The following is an 18,061-nucleotide window of genomic DNA, read 5'->3' as shown; positions in this document are numbered from 1 at the left end:
CTTGTATGATATATGACCGTAATTTATTACATTATTTATGAATTTAATCGTTCGAAAATTGAAATTTTAAAAGAAAATAAAAGTGGTCGATATTTTTTATAATTGAACGGTCATAGTGTACATCTCAATTCTACCCTTCCGTTAGACAGTTCCATAGCCGAAATTGAGAAGCCGAAATTGAGGCCGATGACTTCCAACGAGCAATGAAATTTCTCCAAAGAGAAACGGGAGAGAGAGCGGAGAAACTTCTTACACGGTACTTTGAACTGCGACAGGAATGTGATTGTCTTGCGCATTCTTAAGCTATTTACTATCAGAATGCCTAATCAGACGTTCACGAAAGCTCTCTCACCCTCAAAAAGTATTCTCTTAGTTCCTGTTTCTAAAAAAAACATTACAATTTCAGTTGGAAGTTGCGTTGAAGCGCTTACAGGTTATAAATATTTTACTGAATCGATGTACTTCTGCCATCTTCCGAATCCACAGGAGAAAAAGATAATTCTGGATTACAATTCTGAGACATAATGAACGAGAGATAGTGTTGCGTCATATTGTCCCAGAAGAAGTATTAAAGCAAAAACATTCTTTTAGGCCTACTGACGTTGTTGAAAAAACCGTCTTTTTTTCAGAAATCTTCATGAGATATTTCGCTACGAAAAATAAAAACAGAAAAAGTAGAGCTAAATTAAAAAATAAAACCGGAAGAGGTAAAGATACTACGCTATTTCGTTCGTATTCCCTAAGTAGCCCTTTTCCTAGTGCAGCTAGCTATTCGAACGATATGTCCACGCGTCCAGAACTTTTTAGTCTTGCTTACTGTGACCTCTTCTTATACGAATCATAAACCGATTATAGATGTATGTGTATTCTCGAGGACATCCACTCTGTAACGCGATTCTGGTAATCATTCTGTGAAGTAATTCCTTTAGAAAAATAAGCAAAAAAAGGAGGCAGAGTCACTAGGAAGTATGCAATTCCATTGGAACACTCATTCAGGTAATACACAATTGAAATGATGAAACTTTTCAGTGTATGGAACTAATAACTAGAAAGGTCACGATAAAAAGAAGCAAAGGTTTCTTGTTCGATCCACTTGAGGTGAAGAGGCTGACGTGAACATGAATTGCGTCATATTGTTCCAGAAGAAATATACTCCACATTAAGATCTCCCCTCTACATAGACCTACTGATTTTGTTGAAACAATTAGTTTTTTTTTTTTCAAGAATCACAAAACAGAATTGGTTATTCAAGCTGTTGAGTCATTTAAGTCATTTAAAAGTTGTTCGAGATCTATTCATATATTTTCTTGAAGAAGAATCTTACACTTGTCGCGAGCGTCATTTTATGAAGAAATGACGACGGTAGACAAATTTCTGCACGCCTATCCACAGTATGAAAAAGAACTCCGAATTCCAACAACAACACCAATAAACTTGAGCAAATTGCCAGATTACGACCGTTATAATACCAGCGAGGACCGTTACGAATTCTTGTCCTTTTTGAGAATGTTGTAATAAAAAGTGGTTTATTGTTAGCTGTCTTGGAGCGAGGACTACGTGCAACGACATACGAATAACGTAGCTTTACAACGAAATCGGCACTGACTACTCAAATGATCACGTCTACCGTTTCAACACTCATAAAATCCGTTGTGAAACAACTCGAACAGGATAAATTAAGTGTCCGGGTGACGTGAATGGTATAAAAGTGTTTGCGCGCCTCCTATTATCATTTCACTTCGTACTTTTCGGTTGAGCGCTCACCACCTTCTTCAGGAGAGGTAACTGAGGTGTGTTACCGTCAGTTCATCACATTTCGAAATCATTCTGTTCATTTCCATTCCGCATGAGGTCTATGAGTCATCATCTCCATCGGGATTTTTGTAACTTAAAATGCTAAAAACGTGCGTCGAGAAGGGGCGGCGAAACATCTTGACCAGCATACACTGCGTATTCGACGAACAAACTGCAAAACGTCTATAAAATGTCCTACGTCAAACACCTCTGATTTCGACGACGCTCGCTCACCCACCGGTCGCCTCCGTCGCGACGGATTAGTATTGCCGATTAGGCACGGTGCGAAGCCTTTAAGAATGTGATCATATCAGTTATTCGTGGTTCTTCTCACTGGTCCTTCTAGCTCTTTCTTCTTCAACTGTTTTGTGGATTAGTCATAGAAGATAATCTTTGGATTTTTTTTCTCGAAATGTGCAAGCCAGTTTCACAACGCGCGGGTCTCATGAGTCACTTGAGTAGCACTAAAAGTTTAATGTAACACTCGACTGTATATACATGCCAGAATTTCTCCTCTCTCATCTCCCTAAACTCCTATTTTCATCCTTAAGCATGGGTCTAATTCCACTCTACTAGGTTCGTTGATCCATATCCGACCACGACATCTTTTTAGGGACTCATCTATTTCTAGAAATTTTTTTTTCTGAGGAACATTTCAATGTGTATTCGATTTCAGGAATATTTTCTTCTATCTGCGAAAATTTCTGCAACCTCTGCCATTACGTGGTGCTTCGATCAAGCGTCACCAAACCCATCAACTCCTATGGAGCTATGTAAAGCTATCATTGGAGAGGGGTTAGGCTAGAGAAGAATAACGACTTTTTGGAATAGAAAGAATTTCTAGTGTCATTATCTGAATTTTTGTTCAGTGTATGGTAAGGAGGTAGACTGGAGACAATGTAAATGTTAATGAATAAGCCAGCTAGGTTCTTACATGGCGTTGAAATCGCAAACCTTTAAGAAGTACTGTAGCTCCACCATAATTATCCTACCATCACTTAAATCTTCTTTTTTCCGCCATTCTTCTTGTTCTATGCGCAGTCATCAATTATATTATCATTAATGTTACTAGTGATCAAGTTGTGCAATAATACATTGATTTTCTTGAGAACTCTCTTCAAAACGTTATCAAACATTCGCCGGATAAAACTACTAAGTGGCTTACTGCTTAATATTTTCTTCTTGGATTTATGTTTGGCGCAAGGATATCAGTGTGATGCATCATATTCTCTCTACAAGAGAAATGATGAATCGCGCGACGAGCTTGTACTAGATTTTTCGATCAGAACGTTATTATAACTACGCTGTAGGCGCGTTCAAGGTCGACACGCAGTCGCTAGCTGCTGCTATCAAATCACCGTACGCCAATGACGTGGAGATTGGCGAATTTCCACCGAACCATCCCACTGAATGAGGCATTTACGGAAAAACAGCTTTGCAAAATGACCAGAGATTTATGCACTAATGATCAAAAATTATTTCTCCTATTATCTTCAGAAGTCACGGCACGAGAAGATTTTCGAGATTGGGATTTCTCCGGAACGTAGATTGCACCGCTACTTCTGTCCTGAATCCCCATCTTCGAACGGTTAATCAGTTCAGAAACCACTGAAGTTGTTCGGATTGGGCAAAATTAAATTTTGAAAATATCACCATCCGAAAACAAATGAGCTGCTCATTTCAAATATACTTCCAGAATTTAGTTTTGACAAATTTATAGCCTGAAAATAGACGAATTTCCTCAAACCTTCGTTAATTATTTTCACACCTCCGTAATCCCTTTTTTTGGCATATTTCGCGGATATATCTCCGTGGAAGGAAGAGGTGTCCATGGGATTTGTGCTAACTTCTCAAAATTAGCCGAAATGTTTATTATATTCGTAGTCAGAAGGTTATTTAGAACATTTTGGCACTCCATATCATACATCGTGGTTTTGATATTTCCATCCTTTTCGGAAATTGACAAAAGTGCTCCATTGAAGGCTAATAAAAAGGCATACGTTCCTAGCTGTGGAAAATCTGCACGGAAATTTTCAAAACGGATCATTTATTCTCTTTCGGTTCATATTGTAAGGTACTGTCTAGAAAAGTATTCCCAAGAAACTACTTGCACGAAAAATTCTGTGAACGTCCCATGTTTACTTTGAAGTATGGTTTTATGTATTAGATGCTATTATGTGGATCTACAACGTTAACCTCAGCTGCATTCCTCATTTCACCTCCAGAGCGTGAATGTCATACGAGAACCATTCCAATACATATACATAAATAATAGAACAGTAAATATATAATGAAAATACTTTCCTCTACAAAATTCACAAATAAGCGAATGAACATTTTTTAAATAACTGAGAAAAATCAAGATTATTCAAATAATCCCCATATATGATTTTCAGCAGACTTCAACATGATAAAAATTTCTCTCTTAAGTTCCGAAAGCATACGTGAAATCTTTGAATTTGACCCATATTCTTTTTTAAAAAAATAGTTTAGGATTTTCTCATATTGTTTTTGATGTCCGCTCCGGCACTTTGGCCAAACATGTTCAATGAACAATTCCTTGCTTGAAAAAGATTTGTTCGGATAATTTTCCCCAGTTTTCTACAAGATTCTCCTCAAACTTTGATTATTTCGGTTTTTTTAGACTCCCTAATATCCTTCGTAAAGCCCCTGGTTACTGTAGTGTTTATAGTAACCAAGTTCGAAGATTTCTCACTCCATTTTGGAAACACTGTCATGCACTGTTCACAAAAGAGGAAGTGGAAAGAGAACCCTTGTAGAAAAAATGAGAAGAAATCAGATATTTTTAGAAGTAAAGTAGCATAGCTGTTAATAAATGGTATTTTTTGCTTATTTTCAGGACTTTCCCAGATCCACTTTGATGTTAGCCTTCTTATTTTCGCATTGAAGATGATCTAGAAAGAACTATCATGGTGGATCTGTAAAAGTTCCGCGGTTGAAGTTTTGGATCGCATGAAGAGAGGACGTAGGGGATTCAGCGCCGCGGTTCAACCGGATGGGTTCCACCGTGTGACTGCGAAGGGTATAGTATATTGTAGCACACGCTTTCCTTCACTTAACGAGCCTTCTCAATCTTACCCTGTTTCAAAAATTGGTTCATCACGGTCTTCTGGTTGAAGATATTCAGCAAATGTTGTTCGCCAACGGCACGTTCGTTTTGAAGCGATGTTTTGAGAGTAACGAATTTGTCCAAGGGGTCCTTGAAATCTACTACATCACTAATATGTCTGATTATTTATTAAATTTCTTTAGAATGGAACTTTTTGTTATGTTAAGAGAAAAACAGGAACGAAGAGGAAAGAAGAACCAGTTTTTCTCGTGACGACCACTGTGGTTAATGCGTCACATATTTATTGTAATATATAACAAATGGTAGTCAATTTTGCTGTCTCAAGTGTTTTTCGACGTATAGGTCTGAAATCGGCAAACTGCCCTGCATCAGTGAGCAAAGGTGGCAGAAACAGTCGCATCGCAATAAAAACCTGACTCAGACCCATCGCGACCCATTCTGGAAGAGTCACATCGACGTAGAACGATTCAGGGCTAAGCTGATCTCTGTGCGAGGTGATCTCACTACGTCAGATTGAGATGTATAGCTTCTAGAATGACATTAACTCGGAAACTCGTTTCATCTGTTCACGCCATTTCTCTCCAGTGTGGTCCAGCCTTTTGTCTGACTGATACCACTTCCTTATCGGCTAAACTTCATTACATTGAAATGCTTTGGAAAAAAAGAAGAACCTTATTTCACCTGCTACTTTACTTTATCACTACTTCGTATTTGTTCATTATTCCACTTCACATTCATTTATTTTGCAATATTGGGACTAATATTGCCGATCCTATTCTTAATAACCGAGTTTTCTAGCCTAGCTTAATTTTTTTAAATTTTTGTGCTAGAAAAACTGTTATCTAGCCCTGACATCTCTTCCTGAATCCCTGCTTTCCATGGAATGCACCGTCATAATCCTCTGCAGGAAGGAGCTTCGCTCATTTTTGGAAATCTTGCTGATGATCCACGAACATTAATCCTAACGGCCACAACTAGGTCGTGTACACTTGCACGTCTAACAATGTCTTTTCTGCTAGGCGCACAGTCAAACGTTCGACAATCTCCCTCTCTATACGCATTAAAAACTTGAATTTTTATCTGATGTTCCGTCCCGTCATTTCTCTGCATGTGTCAAACGTCCCGTTAAATGTAGACATTGTAATAAATAGGAAATATATCAACATTCCGCCGCCTATCTCGTCTGTACTCGATTCTAGTCTGTACATTTATCAAATATCTGTTTTTTCCAGCCGTAAAGATGCTTGGAATGATGAATTCTGCTAGCGACGCTGTCGAGTTCTATGCCACTAATGAAAATCGAAGGAATGGAATGAGCGATCGGGATTTGAAAACGTTTACTGAGGCGAAACCAAGGAAGTGTATCACATACACAAAAGGTCATTGATTTCCCAAAAAATTTTGAAAGTAGCTTTTTAAGAAAATAAAGAAATTAGAAAAAGGACAAGGACAATACTTGATTAAGTCCTCTCCTTCAGATACCTCAGATCGTTACTCACTATGAGCAAACCTAGGTTTATCTTTAAATCTTTTTTTTTTTGATTTTTTTTTTCTTCTTTTGGCTAACAACAAACGAAACGACAACGGCTAGCCTTATCTTGCATAACCAACAAAGAGAAAGAAGCCTCCTAAGGATTTATCTTAGAAGTTATCTGTTGCATTCACCTCTACTGACTTCAAAATTGCTCCATCTCTCCTTCAAATACAATAAAGAAAAGTTATCTGCTACAGCCTACTTATCCCTCTGAGTATATGTGGTACCTTCCTAGACTCGCTCATGTTCGCTCATTCAGGCCACCATTTTCCCACCGCCTTTCCAATTTTCCAAGAAAAAAAGCTGCTGTAGGATATTTCACGGAGTAACGATGATTAATAGGCCATGTACCTGGTGTATAGCCCATCCAGACTCAGAAAAATAGTATTAGCTTCTGCTATCACTTAAATATGGAGGCATCTTTCTTATGCTAGCCATTTAGATGGTCGTCGTATGATTGATGGAAAGATCGAGGACGTCGAGTCAGGTACGGTAATGGCACTGTGGGGGAATACAATCTTGAGAGGAGCAGTGAGGACGCATATGAAAGTTGAAAATCTGGAGAAGGACGAAAAATCTGAGGATGTCGATGAGGATTCCAAAGAGGAATCAAAAAAGGAGTCAGAGTCAACGATAGCAGAGAAGCGTGAGCACGGTAGGTTATTTGAGAATTGACAGATAAAATATAAAGTTCCTGGTGTTAACCAATCCGCTTAGGATGCGCCCCCACGTTCACTTCAATTCAGAATCGTTTGCGAATGTGTAACTGGCCTATATATATTGACTTGCTGTCCAAGTCAGTGTTTTATCCTCCCAGACAAGTCTGGTGCCAATTTATCGACTCCGCAGGGATGAAAAGCTTGGTGAGCACTAAGGCGGATTCGAACATCCGATCGATGCAGGAAGCGGAACCCCTAACCGCTACACTACACCCGCCCAACAAATATTTCTTTAATTAATTTGACTCATTTTTTGGGTGCATTAAGTAGTTGAACCTACTGAAGCCCTAATAGAGGTTCACTAATCAATTCTATTCCTCTCCGAACGATCCAAAACTAGAAATTTCCCCTCAATTCTTTAAATAGCATTAACACTTCGCAATATTTCCTTCTCAAGTATGAAACTGTTGAGGTTTTGGAACCCGTTTTGAAAAGGGCGGATGTAGCGCAGTCGGATAGACGTTCTGCTGTCTACACGATCGTTCGGAGGTTCGAATCCGTCCTAGTGCTCACCAAGCCTTTCATCCCTGACTTGACCCATCGGCTAGCCCCACGCAAGTCACTGTATAGACTAGACATGTATGAAAGCCTTAGGTGAAAATTAAACGCAGCATACCACGAATCTGACGTGGTGTTTTTGACGCGACGATCGTGAACCTCAAACGATTCTGAATTGATGTGAACGTGGGGGTGCATCCTAAGCGGATTGATTAACGCCAGACACTTTATCCTTTATCCAATTATGAGAATACTAAAACTGATGGCAACTGTACCGAATGAACAAAAACTGAGAGCCAGTGAGGTGTGAAACTACTGGAAATGTATCCAGAAAAGGACAGACTATCAGCCGAAGACATTTTTATGTCTTTATTGCAACATGGTGAACCTTTCTAGACTTGGTGTAGAATGAAGAAAAATATGTAGATTCTATAGATCTATTCTATAAATTAAATTCGAAAAATATATTTCTCGAACTTGAACTCGTCATTTTTCATACAGCTTGCCTTACAAACAGCGTTGAAATGTATGCTGCCAGAAATTTGAGCAAGATTTTCCATTTCGGATAGTTCCCAGTGAGGAGAAGACGGAGAATAAAGATTCTTTCAAGAAAATACGAAAGGAAAGCATCTGATTTCTGTCTACCGGTACAAATATCTTCATATGCTTTCCACTTGTGCGATTGTTATTTTAAAAACTGTTATTTTGCTTGTTAAACTGAATTGTGTTTGTTTGTTGAAAAGAATTTTAAACAAAAATCTTAATTTCAGTTCAAATTATCGAGATCGTCGAACATCCCGTTCTGGCGAATGCATCATCCTCAGAGCAACCGCACTGATATCAACACAGGCTCCCATCATAGGATGCTCTAGGATACTCTCCTTGGAATCTCACTTCTCAATTTATGGTATTTTTTTCGTGCTCTCGAAAAGCAGAAACTATTCAGATGATACAAAAACTAGTAAGAATTATCTATTTAGTACATTCCAGTGTATATACAAATCATCAAATCATATGTTACATCGACTATCTCGACAACGTAGTGATTGCTATGCGAGAAGATCAATCGGAGCCTTGTTGGCCACCCACGTTGACGACGGATTCAAATCGATCAACACATCTGCAATCAGCGCAGTTATTCATATTCATAATAATCAGATGCAGTTAGTTATTCATTTATTTGTTAGAAGTTCCACAGTTTCGGGTTCCCTATTTTTGTAGAAGTATTTTCCGGAAAATATTTCTTCTACCTTCCCTGTACCCAACCAATTTCTACGACTTTATCTATTTCTTCTGTTGTCTTTATAAAGTATGTGTAAATTGAGCACGTATACTTCACCTTCACATGAGGCAGGAACTACCGGTTCCACGATGTCAATAATGTCTGTTACGATAGTGATCGGAACCTGAAATGACCACTTTGATTACTCCAGTAGTTGACCGTGTTGTACGGTACAAGAAAAGTGTCTCACGCTAAGGGACGCAATCACGTAGTTATGTGCTCGTCCGACGGAAATTTTCAGCAGATAAGCGGTTCGCATCAGCCCTGGCACCTCCATATTCGGTGGGAGCGCTGGCACGTTGAAAGACGGCCGGAATGTGAACGTTTCTCCGGGGCATATTTTGCGCTTTGTTGAGGGTAAGCCAACACCTGGAACGACCACTGCTTGCTCCTTGCTGGATAAAAATGGAGGAAAAAGGTGCTACATCACATAAAATTGATTAAGGTAAGGTGATCTAAGTGAGTTGCTCTCACCATATCATATTATCAAATCCTCACATCTCGAAGTCTATGAAAAAAAAATTCCTCATTTTCTCAATAATTGACAAAGTAATCTTGGATCTTCTTACGTTTGACCTCATAAATTCAATCGAGTCGCATAAAATTGTGATATGCATATCAAATGAGCATATTGTGGAGCTAAAATGCTGCAAACTTGCTCACTGAGTTGACATGAATTAAATTTATCAGCAACATTTAACAGAATTGATAATGCTTGCAAAATTCTACATATACAAATTATGATGTGCTCGTATAATTCTTTAAAGAAATGTCCTAACGTCTTTTGTCAAGTACTGCCCTCTAAAGCCGCCTTTGATGCGTTTAGTACTTTCTGAAGAATTCTTTTGGGGTTAGATGTGTAATGTACTTAAATATACAATTAAATTGTCACTGTCCGTTACCTTCTACAAAATTTTCGATGTTCACTAACGCTGACGGGTAGAGTTTAGGAACTGATTTGATTCCAAAAAACTCATACTTTTTTCTTCTAATTATTCTCGTTCTAAATTCTCTAATTCATCTATTCCATTTTTTGTGAACGATAGAATTATGCGAAAAGTAAGGTGTTTTTATGGTGTAATCTCTTACCAATAAACTAAAATCCAATTTCGCAGGGCAATTTAAATTCCTTCATCAACCTACGTAATGACTAACCCTCCTAAGAACATATCAACATTCCAACTAATCTTTGAACTGTTCGTTCATTCATACACATATGGGTAGAGGTTCTGAAACCAGCGACCCGTAGAAAAAAAACTGCATTCGCAGTCAGTTCTAGTTCTGTTACTCAACTATTTCGTAGCCATAAACTACTTTGAGGAGGAAACATTGTCGTAGCAGGCAAAAGAAAAGGGAAGTAAATTTTAAAAAAACATCAGTCAGAGTAAGGGAGAGTCTCATAAAACCATTCCGAACACAAATCTCCCTCGGGTTTCTCTTCCTTTTAACATCTTTTTCACTTCACTTCTTGAATGTTTATTTATGTATCGATCGTACTTGTGTTATTCAAGTAACATACAGATTTTCTTTTTTGAATTCGTTGTCAATTTTCGAACTAAATTCTCCAACAATAATACCTGATAATAATAATAGAAATCAAAGTCAGTCAGCCTCGAATGAGTTCACGCATTTTCGGCTGAAGAAAAGCAAACGGCAGAGGATGTGTTTCGAGTAGAGAAAGAGGGTGCGCTGCGGCATTTCCATCGCGCTCATCCGGTTGAATATGTTCAGCGCTCACTATACGAGGTACAAGTGTTTAACTTACAGTTGAGTTTAAATTGGTGAAAAAAGATGTTCCAAATCATCTGATGAAGAGAGTACCCAGAAAAAGAAAGTCCGTTTTCCTTGGAGCTACTCCTTCAGCCTATATCATGCGGCAGCAACAACACTTCTAAGTTCCGAAAAAATTGTGAGGTTTAAAAATCGGACTGGCGCGTTATTCAAGAGGCTTGGCGACAAAGCCAACAACCAACTTTTCTGAGATTTGAATGCAGTTTTGATTCATTAATAGCCTAGGCTGGTTCTTCTATGTCTATCTTCACTGATTCCTATTTATTTAAGCACTTTCCATGGAATTGTCATTCAAATTTGCCTCTAAAACAATATAAATCAAAATAAAAATTATTTTGACGTTTTTTCGTCTCCGTTGCAGTCGCACAGAAATCAAAGTTAGGAGTGATGATGCCATTGACACCCATACAACTCAGCTAAACGTTAAGTCCTACTTAAAAAGCTATCTATAGAAAAAATGAAAAGTTTCCGATATTTTCAGTGGTCGTCTAAATTTCAATATATATTCAGCCAAACGATTAGAAAATCTAAGGGAACTTCAGAAGTTCTCGCATCTCTACTATTCTACATATTTGGTTATCATTTCCATTTATGTAAAGGTGAGAATCGAGTTCATATTCCATCAAAACAACAACAATAACAACACCAAAAGGTCAAACCTGTTGTGTCCATGAATACTGTATTGGTCTCGCCTATAGTACGGTCGGTTTCTAACGTTCCTATCACTTCGATTTTACGCACAATATTCATGTGAACGTATTTTATCGACTGTTTCCACCTGAGGAGAATAAAAGTTGAGAAAACAATCGTATTCTCGACCTTAGGTTAAAAAAATATACTTATTCGAGATAGTTACTGTGGCTTCCAGTCGGCCTGTAGGCGAAAACATGGTCTGATCCAGAGCGCACTCAATGTATAGGCTACGATCTCTGTAATAGGTTGCATTTGGTGAGCGAATGTTTTTGCATCAAGACTGGACCCGATCGAAAATCATATTGAACTGACTTAGGCAAAGGGAAACATCGTGAATGGACGACTTTTTGACTTCCTATCGGTCTGGAGACCGTCTGAGGCGATACTATACTGAGCGGATGTTCATGTTGAAAGACCATTTCGTCTCTGACGTTCAACGTCACCTGCAAGCATGTAAATCTTTGTAGAAACCAGAACAGTGGAAAATTTAGCATAAGGAAAACTGAAACAGGGCAATGGAACAAGAGATACAGAAGTGCACCCGCATGGGGGATATCTTAGGTCAATAATGGGTGGGGAGAGGTCACTGTTGCATGTGTGAATCTGTTGCCTTTCGGGGACACCTCGAGGTAATTTCCACAACATACGCGGATTGTGTACTAGAAGTAGAATTAGGTCACGTTTATGAGCAAGTGTAGTAAGACTTCGTTCATTTGCCTGATGAGGATAAAAGGAGTCAAAAACAAGTCAACAGAACCCTTACAACAATCTGTAGAATTTCCTAAGAGGCCAGTATCCTTTCTCGTTGTGCGCTGAAGGTCTTAAGGTTCAGTTCCTCAGTTTAGTCAGCATTAAGCATTGAGGCAAATTTCAAAGTGGAATGAAGTGATCCTGATACTGACTAGGTGTATCTAAAGGTCTGGATATGATCGAAAAAAGTCTGATTCGTCAGCAGGTGATCTCAATTCTCGAAAATTTAGTCCGAAATCGAGTTGTGAAGTATTTCACCTAAAGAAAATCTCAGAATTCCAATTCTAGAACATCATTTGCTAATTTTTGATCCGCGGAAGGTGGATTTGCTGTAGCATCGTCATGTACAGTGTGCAGTAAGCGCTTTCCGATCTGTCGCAGGATTTGCTATTGTTACCAAACTGTCATGAGCCCCCAGATGAGGTGAGGAGAGGTCAACTTGTCTCTCCGCGGGCAGATACGAAAAGGTCCTGAGCTCCCCGATAGCTTGAAACACATGTTCCTGTTTCTAACATCCTTTTTCCTAAAGAAGTGTTCTTGTATAAATGCACTTTGTTCCTGTGTAGGAGAGAGAAAAATATTAACTGTGAAACTGTTATTATTATAAAAAAAACAAAACCTGCTGAGCCTTTCACTATGCTGTTGATATACTTCGGCTACGAAGCAAATTTGTACCTTTGAATCGTTTGAGCTACCAGTCCCCCAACCCTTCTTCCCCCTCTCTTCCTCCGTTGTTCCCTCAAGGTATTTCATGTAACAGCCAATTTTACCATATTTTTCCACAATATGCGAATTTTGAGCGGAAACTTCTGTCGATTAAAAAAGTTTTGAAGAGCGAACATTTTTGTTTGCTCTTTTCCTCACTCTAATAAACGAAGGTGCATAAATAATCCTTGATTCTCACCGAAATGAGATACTTCACTTGTACGGGACTTCCGGAACAGCTGAACGAAGTCGCAGCGTCATACGGTAGACGGAACGAAAATCGGAATTGTGATTTTCCAGTCAGAAAACTTACTTTCTGATGATTCTGTAAGAGAGCATGGGTAAGACACAAATTTTAGCATTTATTTCTACAGTAGAAAATTTACGTTGCACTTACGGCATTCATATCCATTGTGGTCATGTCGAGCATTTCCTGAAGGGTACTGTAATGCCATAATTCCTTCTCTTCATTTACAAATACCCGATGATTGGCAAATGCATAAAAATCCTAAATTGGATTGCATTTTGACATCAAAACTAAAAATTACTGAGCATAATTGACAGAAAATAATTAATAATTGACTAAATGCATAGTTTTCTCCTTTGTTGCTCTAATAGTAAGTTTTCTTGTGCAAATAAATTAGGTAAGCACGCAAGGGGCTATTTAAATGGATTTTCTAGTAAAAGGAATCGTATCCTGTTCTCTGTACAGACTTCCGTAGAACTTCGGAATGTCAGAGCAACGATGGCTTTCCTGGGCAACTGCGAGCGATTTTATTACGATTTTGTCCATTTAAGCAACATAGCTATAACGAGAATTATTATCAATATAAAATAAATTAACTTTTTTGCCACACATATATAGTTCCAATTTTATTATTTTTCTAGTTCTAGCTTTAACAAGTGTATTGTCAAATAAAAACAGAAGATTGTATACTACTTCATAATTTAGGCGCAAATCTGACACAGATTCCCATTGGATCCCCGTAAATTAATTAATATTTCATTTAAGGCCTACTTTTTGTTCTTCTCAGCTCCTGGTTTTCTTTCTGTTTTTATTTTTTCTACCATCTGTTAGGTGGTACATTTCTTCGTCAGCTGATTCTTCTCAGAGCACTCTTTTTCTCCTGCTGCCATAAATAATGCATTTTTGAATTTTGCGCACTGATTTTTCTAAACCACTCTTTTTCTCCTGTCCGACCTTCCGCGGGGAAGATTAAACGATTTCGTTGCGAAATTTTGCAATGTTTAGCACGATTTCTTGTTTGTTCTTTGTTCGAGACGGTTAGGTTTGTGATTTGTAGTAAAAAAAAAGTGGACACCGCCCTCTACTGATAGCTCGGCTGATAGACCAACGGTCACGAGGAAGTTTATCTGTAGCCGCTTCTGCTGGTTACCGAAGCACCTACACATGATTGCTAATAAGGGGTGCCAGGTACGAACCTTCAACCAGCTAAGATAACAACGTTTTGAATGTACAATGCTATAGTTTGACAGTATATTGCAGTCCTGAGAGAGAATCCATGAATCTTATACTCAAGTGATCGATAACAGGCGTTTTAAAATTTTTCGTAGTACCGTGCAGCGGTTAAAGAGTATAAATTATTTGTGTATAAACATTCCTGAAGACGTTGTGAAAAACCGGAGCCGGTTCTGAAGAGAACAGGAGATATATCAAAACGATCGAGATACACTGAAACACAAGGAACTATGTAGTAAAGAAAATTTCCACAAGTATTCTCGAGTCCTAACATCTAAAGCGCAAAAAAAGTTGAGGTAATCCTGGATGATCTTTTACCCATAAAATAAGCTTTACCCCACATCAGATTTTTTGAAAATTATTTAATTATTTTAATCCTCATTGTCATTATCTATGTCTTCAAAAATGATTATAAGTTTGCCGAAAAAACAGTTCACATTATTTCAAAGAAACTAGAAAAAAATGACGCTGTCGGAAGATCCACTTTCATTTTTGACAATATTTTGATGCTATTTTTGATACATTTCTGACAAAATGAATAATTTGTTGCTAAATACTTCTCAGTCTAGCTCGTCGGGCGAAAATAACTGTACCAATGATAGGACAGACAAATAAACTAATGATGACGCTGAGTCCACATGTCCATAGTCGGTGCCGAGTGACTTCAACCGCGTGACCGCGACGCGACTGCCGCGCAAAGGAAGGCCACATTTCTTATTCTTTTTATGATAAACGCTTTCTTATCTTTCTGCATCTGAACTGATTGAACGCACATCGTAGCCGTCCAGTAGAAAAATTTCGACTTTGATTGTATAAGGATCCAAAAAAGATTATATCTTCAAATACTGGAACTATCGGATAATATAAGAGTTGCTATAGTTCAGTTAAGTCAAAATATTGGAAAAAAAAACTTTCCTTCCATACCTTATTAGTAAACTGAACTGTAATATCTCCATATAACCGCGCTCGAACGCTATCGATTGCAACTGGCCTCGGAGTGATAATAAACACAGACCCCTAAATAATATGTTTTATACATAAATAGATCAATTTTAAGTGTAAATTGAGTTTAGTGCGCATTTTTGATTGTCAATATGTACTTCAAAGATGTCGCCTGAATTAGTTTTTTTTTTTGTTTCCATATATGTAGTTGCATTTGCTGCCTTTTTGAAGAAGAAAATATTTAGAAAATTTCTAGTAATAGAAAAATTGTTCCAAAGTGAGGTTTCTAAATTAAATCCAACCCTTACGAAAGGGATGGCGCACCTAAGGAAAATATTTTACAGTACAGTAAGAATAAAGAAAAATGTGTAGAATGACATCGTCACCTTGAATGAACGAAAGAAATGAAACTGTAAAGTTTGTGATGCATCAACAAAAAAAAATCAAAATTCGACATATCATTTATTCCTTGAAGTGAATTTAAGTAACTTCAAATTAAATTTTTGAAGAAAAAATCGCAATTCTACGTCGAAATTTAAGATGTCGTAAAAAAACGTGTGTTTTCTATTTGATATTGTTCCCTTAGAATGCGAAGAGTCAATATTTTCCTCGTATGGAGTGACGGATCTTATCAAATCCGCTCACCTTTATTGACTGACCAGGTACGTAGACAGCTTTGTCAGTGCAAACTTCCACACGAACGTTTTCCATGGTGACGAAAAAAGAGCACACAATGACTGCAATTCATGATTTCACGCCTATACGAGATGAATCACGGCCGATAAGAACTATAAACCACACAAGAAGGTACTATCTGTGTATATATGTAGATGCATACCTTATTAAGGTGACTTCAATTGTTTGCTTCAGTAAAAAACTTGAACTGCAAGTGAACTCATGCAGAGAGAAAAAGCTCCGCACTTTTATCCGAGAATCTAAAAGCGATAGCTATCTTGTTCAGGATGTCTGTAGCAAGTTCAGGAACGAATCGTAAAAAATAGAGCGAAATTGAGAGCTGCAGTGGGAAAACAATAGGTTTGCGAATTTTAAAGAAGAATTTCTCATTGGTTCTATATCGCCTATACAGAACAAATGTCAACAGTTAAATTCCGGAGTACCGTACCGGAACCGATGGGATAGCTAACAGGCAAAGATCGTAGCAGTAAAGAGGGATTTTTTAAATTTTTTTTAGATAGCTTTAGAGACTTCTAAAGAAGCGTATAGGCAGATGTGTATAGGCACGACAGACGTAAGTAAGTAGTTTGGGAACTTTGAGGAGTGTGCAACTTTGAAATTATTCGCAACACATATGTACGTATGTTGATTTTCGAACCAATGAAAACGAATGAAGGAAACCTCGGGCGAAACGAGGAATCGTACAAAATCAGGATGAGCATGAACCTTGACTCATCCATCCTATTGCAGCCGCCTATGAATAACGAGGAGAAACGCGCCGACCGCCCCGCCCGCTGATATTTGCATATCGCGAAAATTTATGTCCGACATTGTGTTCTAACTAGAAGTACAATTGTACTATACGTCAAATAATACAGTAATATAGTCGCTACAAAAAACGGTCACATGGATGATTACACTAGGAGAATATTCATGAGATGTAAATACGACCAAACATAATCTTTCTAAATGGATTTTCAGAGGAAAAACTTCCGCAAAAAATCTTCGAAGACGATAAACAATACGATAATAATCATAACAACAACAATATTTTTCTATTTACTTACTTACTTTTTATTATCGAATATGTCAATATTTCGTACGTATTTACATCAACAATGTACATCTGTTGTACAGGGTCATTCCCGTATATAATGCAATTTTCTATACATAATTCCCTCATTATTCAAAATTAAAACAAAAAAAAAACCTTATTAAAACTAAAATATATTCATCTTCATTTTTAACGATCCTCTTACATCTTTCTGATAGACTTTCGAAATCCAGTTTTATTTTTCTAGAATTTCCTTCCTTGAGCGACCATATTTCGGAAAAACTGAAATGAAATGGAATTGAAAAGTTGATGAATAATACTTCCGTGCGGTTGAAAAACCGCGTTATTTATCGGACGACAGACCTACATATATACTTAGATTATTGTAAAGTTTGGTATATTTATTTACTTACTTATTTATATATTTACATATGTGGACCTGCCCTCGATGCATTCGAAAGTTCTAATGTTATCTTTGCTCTAAAAACCAATGAATATTCACCATTTTCGAATTTTCCAGTTTTCCAACCTCGGATTTTCGCATACTTGGACGTTTGATTTCTCGGGTTTCAAAACTTCTTGGATTTCAAAATTCTTTGGATGATCTAATGATTTTATGGTACGTTGTACAAGAAAAATGCTCTATGCATTACTTTACACTGTGTAACACTCAAGTGATTTTGCGATAACATCTCACGCCGTCACGTTTTTGATGTTAGATGTCCGGAGCAATCCAGAGATATTTGGATCTGCCGTCGTTAATAGCACAGTAGTCCTTTCATATTGCGAGAAAAGTCAAGCGGCAAAAAAGAGATGGGATCATGAGCCCAAAAAATCGGGACGGTAGGTCAAGAGACCTACCAACCCGATTTTTGGATGGAGAGAGACTAGTTGTGGGTAATTCGAGAACTGAAAATCTATAAATTCCAATTTTGTAACTGCAGTGCTAAGATGTAGTAGGTAATACAAGTTTTTTGTCAAATACACCAACAGAATTTGCTACATCTTACATCTTGCTACATCTTCACAACATATGTAATACACTGCACTAAA

The 18,061-nt window shown here is 37.7% G+C and overlaps 2 protein-coding genes across 4 annotated transcripts; one reads left to right on the top strand and one right to left on the bottom strand.

Moving 5' to 3' along the window:
• Positions 1-6,125: 6,125 nt before the first annotated feature.
• On the top strand, positions 6,126-8,679 carry RB195_020966 (uncharacterized protein; the record flags this gene model as incomplete). Of its 2 annotated transcripts, XM_064189542.1 has the most annotated exons (6): positions 6,126-6,264; positions 6,862-7,074; positions 7,137-7,282; positions 7,551-7,627; positions 8,407-8,543; positions 8,627-8,679. In XM_064189542.1, 6 exons carry the CDS (start codon positions 6,126-6,128, stop codon positions 8,677-8,679), a joined length of 765 nt encoding a protein of 254 aa, XP_064045423.1. The 2 variants fall into 2 exon arrangements, with proteins under 2 accessions (XP_064045423.1, XP_064045424.1); XM_064189543.1 differs by lacking the exons at positions 7,137-7,282; positions 7,551-7,627 and having other exon boundaries at positions 6,135-6,264; positions 8,407-8,435; positions 8,486-8,543.
• Positions 8,680-8,685: 6 nt separating this feature from the next.
• RB195_020965 (uncharacterized protein) lies at positions 8,686-17,552 on the bottom strand (the record flags this gene model as incomplete). Of its 2 annotated transcripts, XM_064189541.1 has the most annotated exons (13): positions 8,686-8,756; positions 8,976-9,042; positions 9,109-9,287; positions 11,369-11,487; positions 11,549-11,638; positions 11,715-11,845; positions 13,057-13,182; positions 13,255-13,365; positions 15,262-15,354; positions 15,925-15,953; positions 15,982-16,016; positions 16,118-16,143; positions 17,511-17,552. In XM_064189541.1, the coding sequence occupies 13 exons, from the start codon at positions 17,550-17,552 to the stop codon at positions 8,686-8,688; spliced, it is 1,119 nt and encodes a 372-aa protein (XP_064045421.1). The 2 variants fall into 2 exon arrangements, with proteins under 2 accessions (XP_064045421.1, XP_064045422.1); XM_064189540.1 differs by lacking the exons at positions 16,118-16,143; positions 17,511-17,552 and having other exon boundaries at positions 15,925-15,990.
• Between the last annotated feature and the right edge of the window lie 509 nt (positions 17,553-18,061).

Source organism: Necator americanus, chromosome II, assembly GCF_031761385.1.
Source record: "Necator americanus strain Aroian chromosome II, whole genome shotgun sequence".
NCBI classification, from domain to species: Eukaryota; Metazoa; Nematoda; class Chromadorea; order Rhabditida; family Ancylostomatidae; genus Necator; species Necator americanus.
This window is presented reverse-complemented; position numbering and strand designations above follow the sequence as displayed.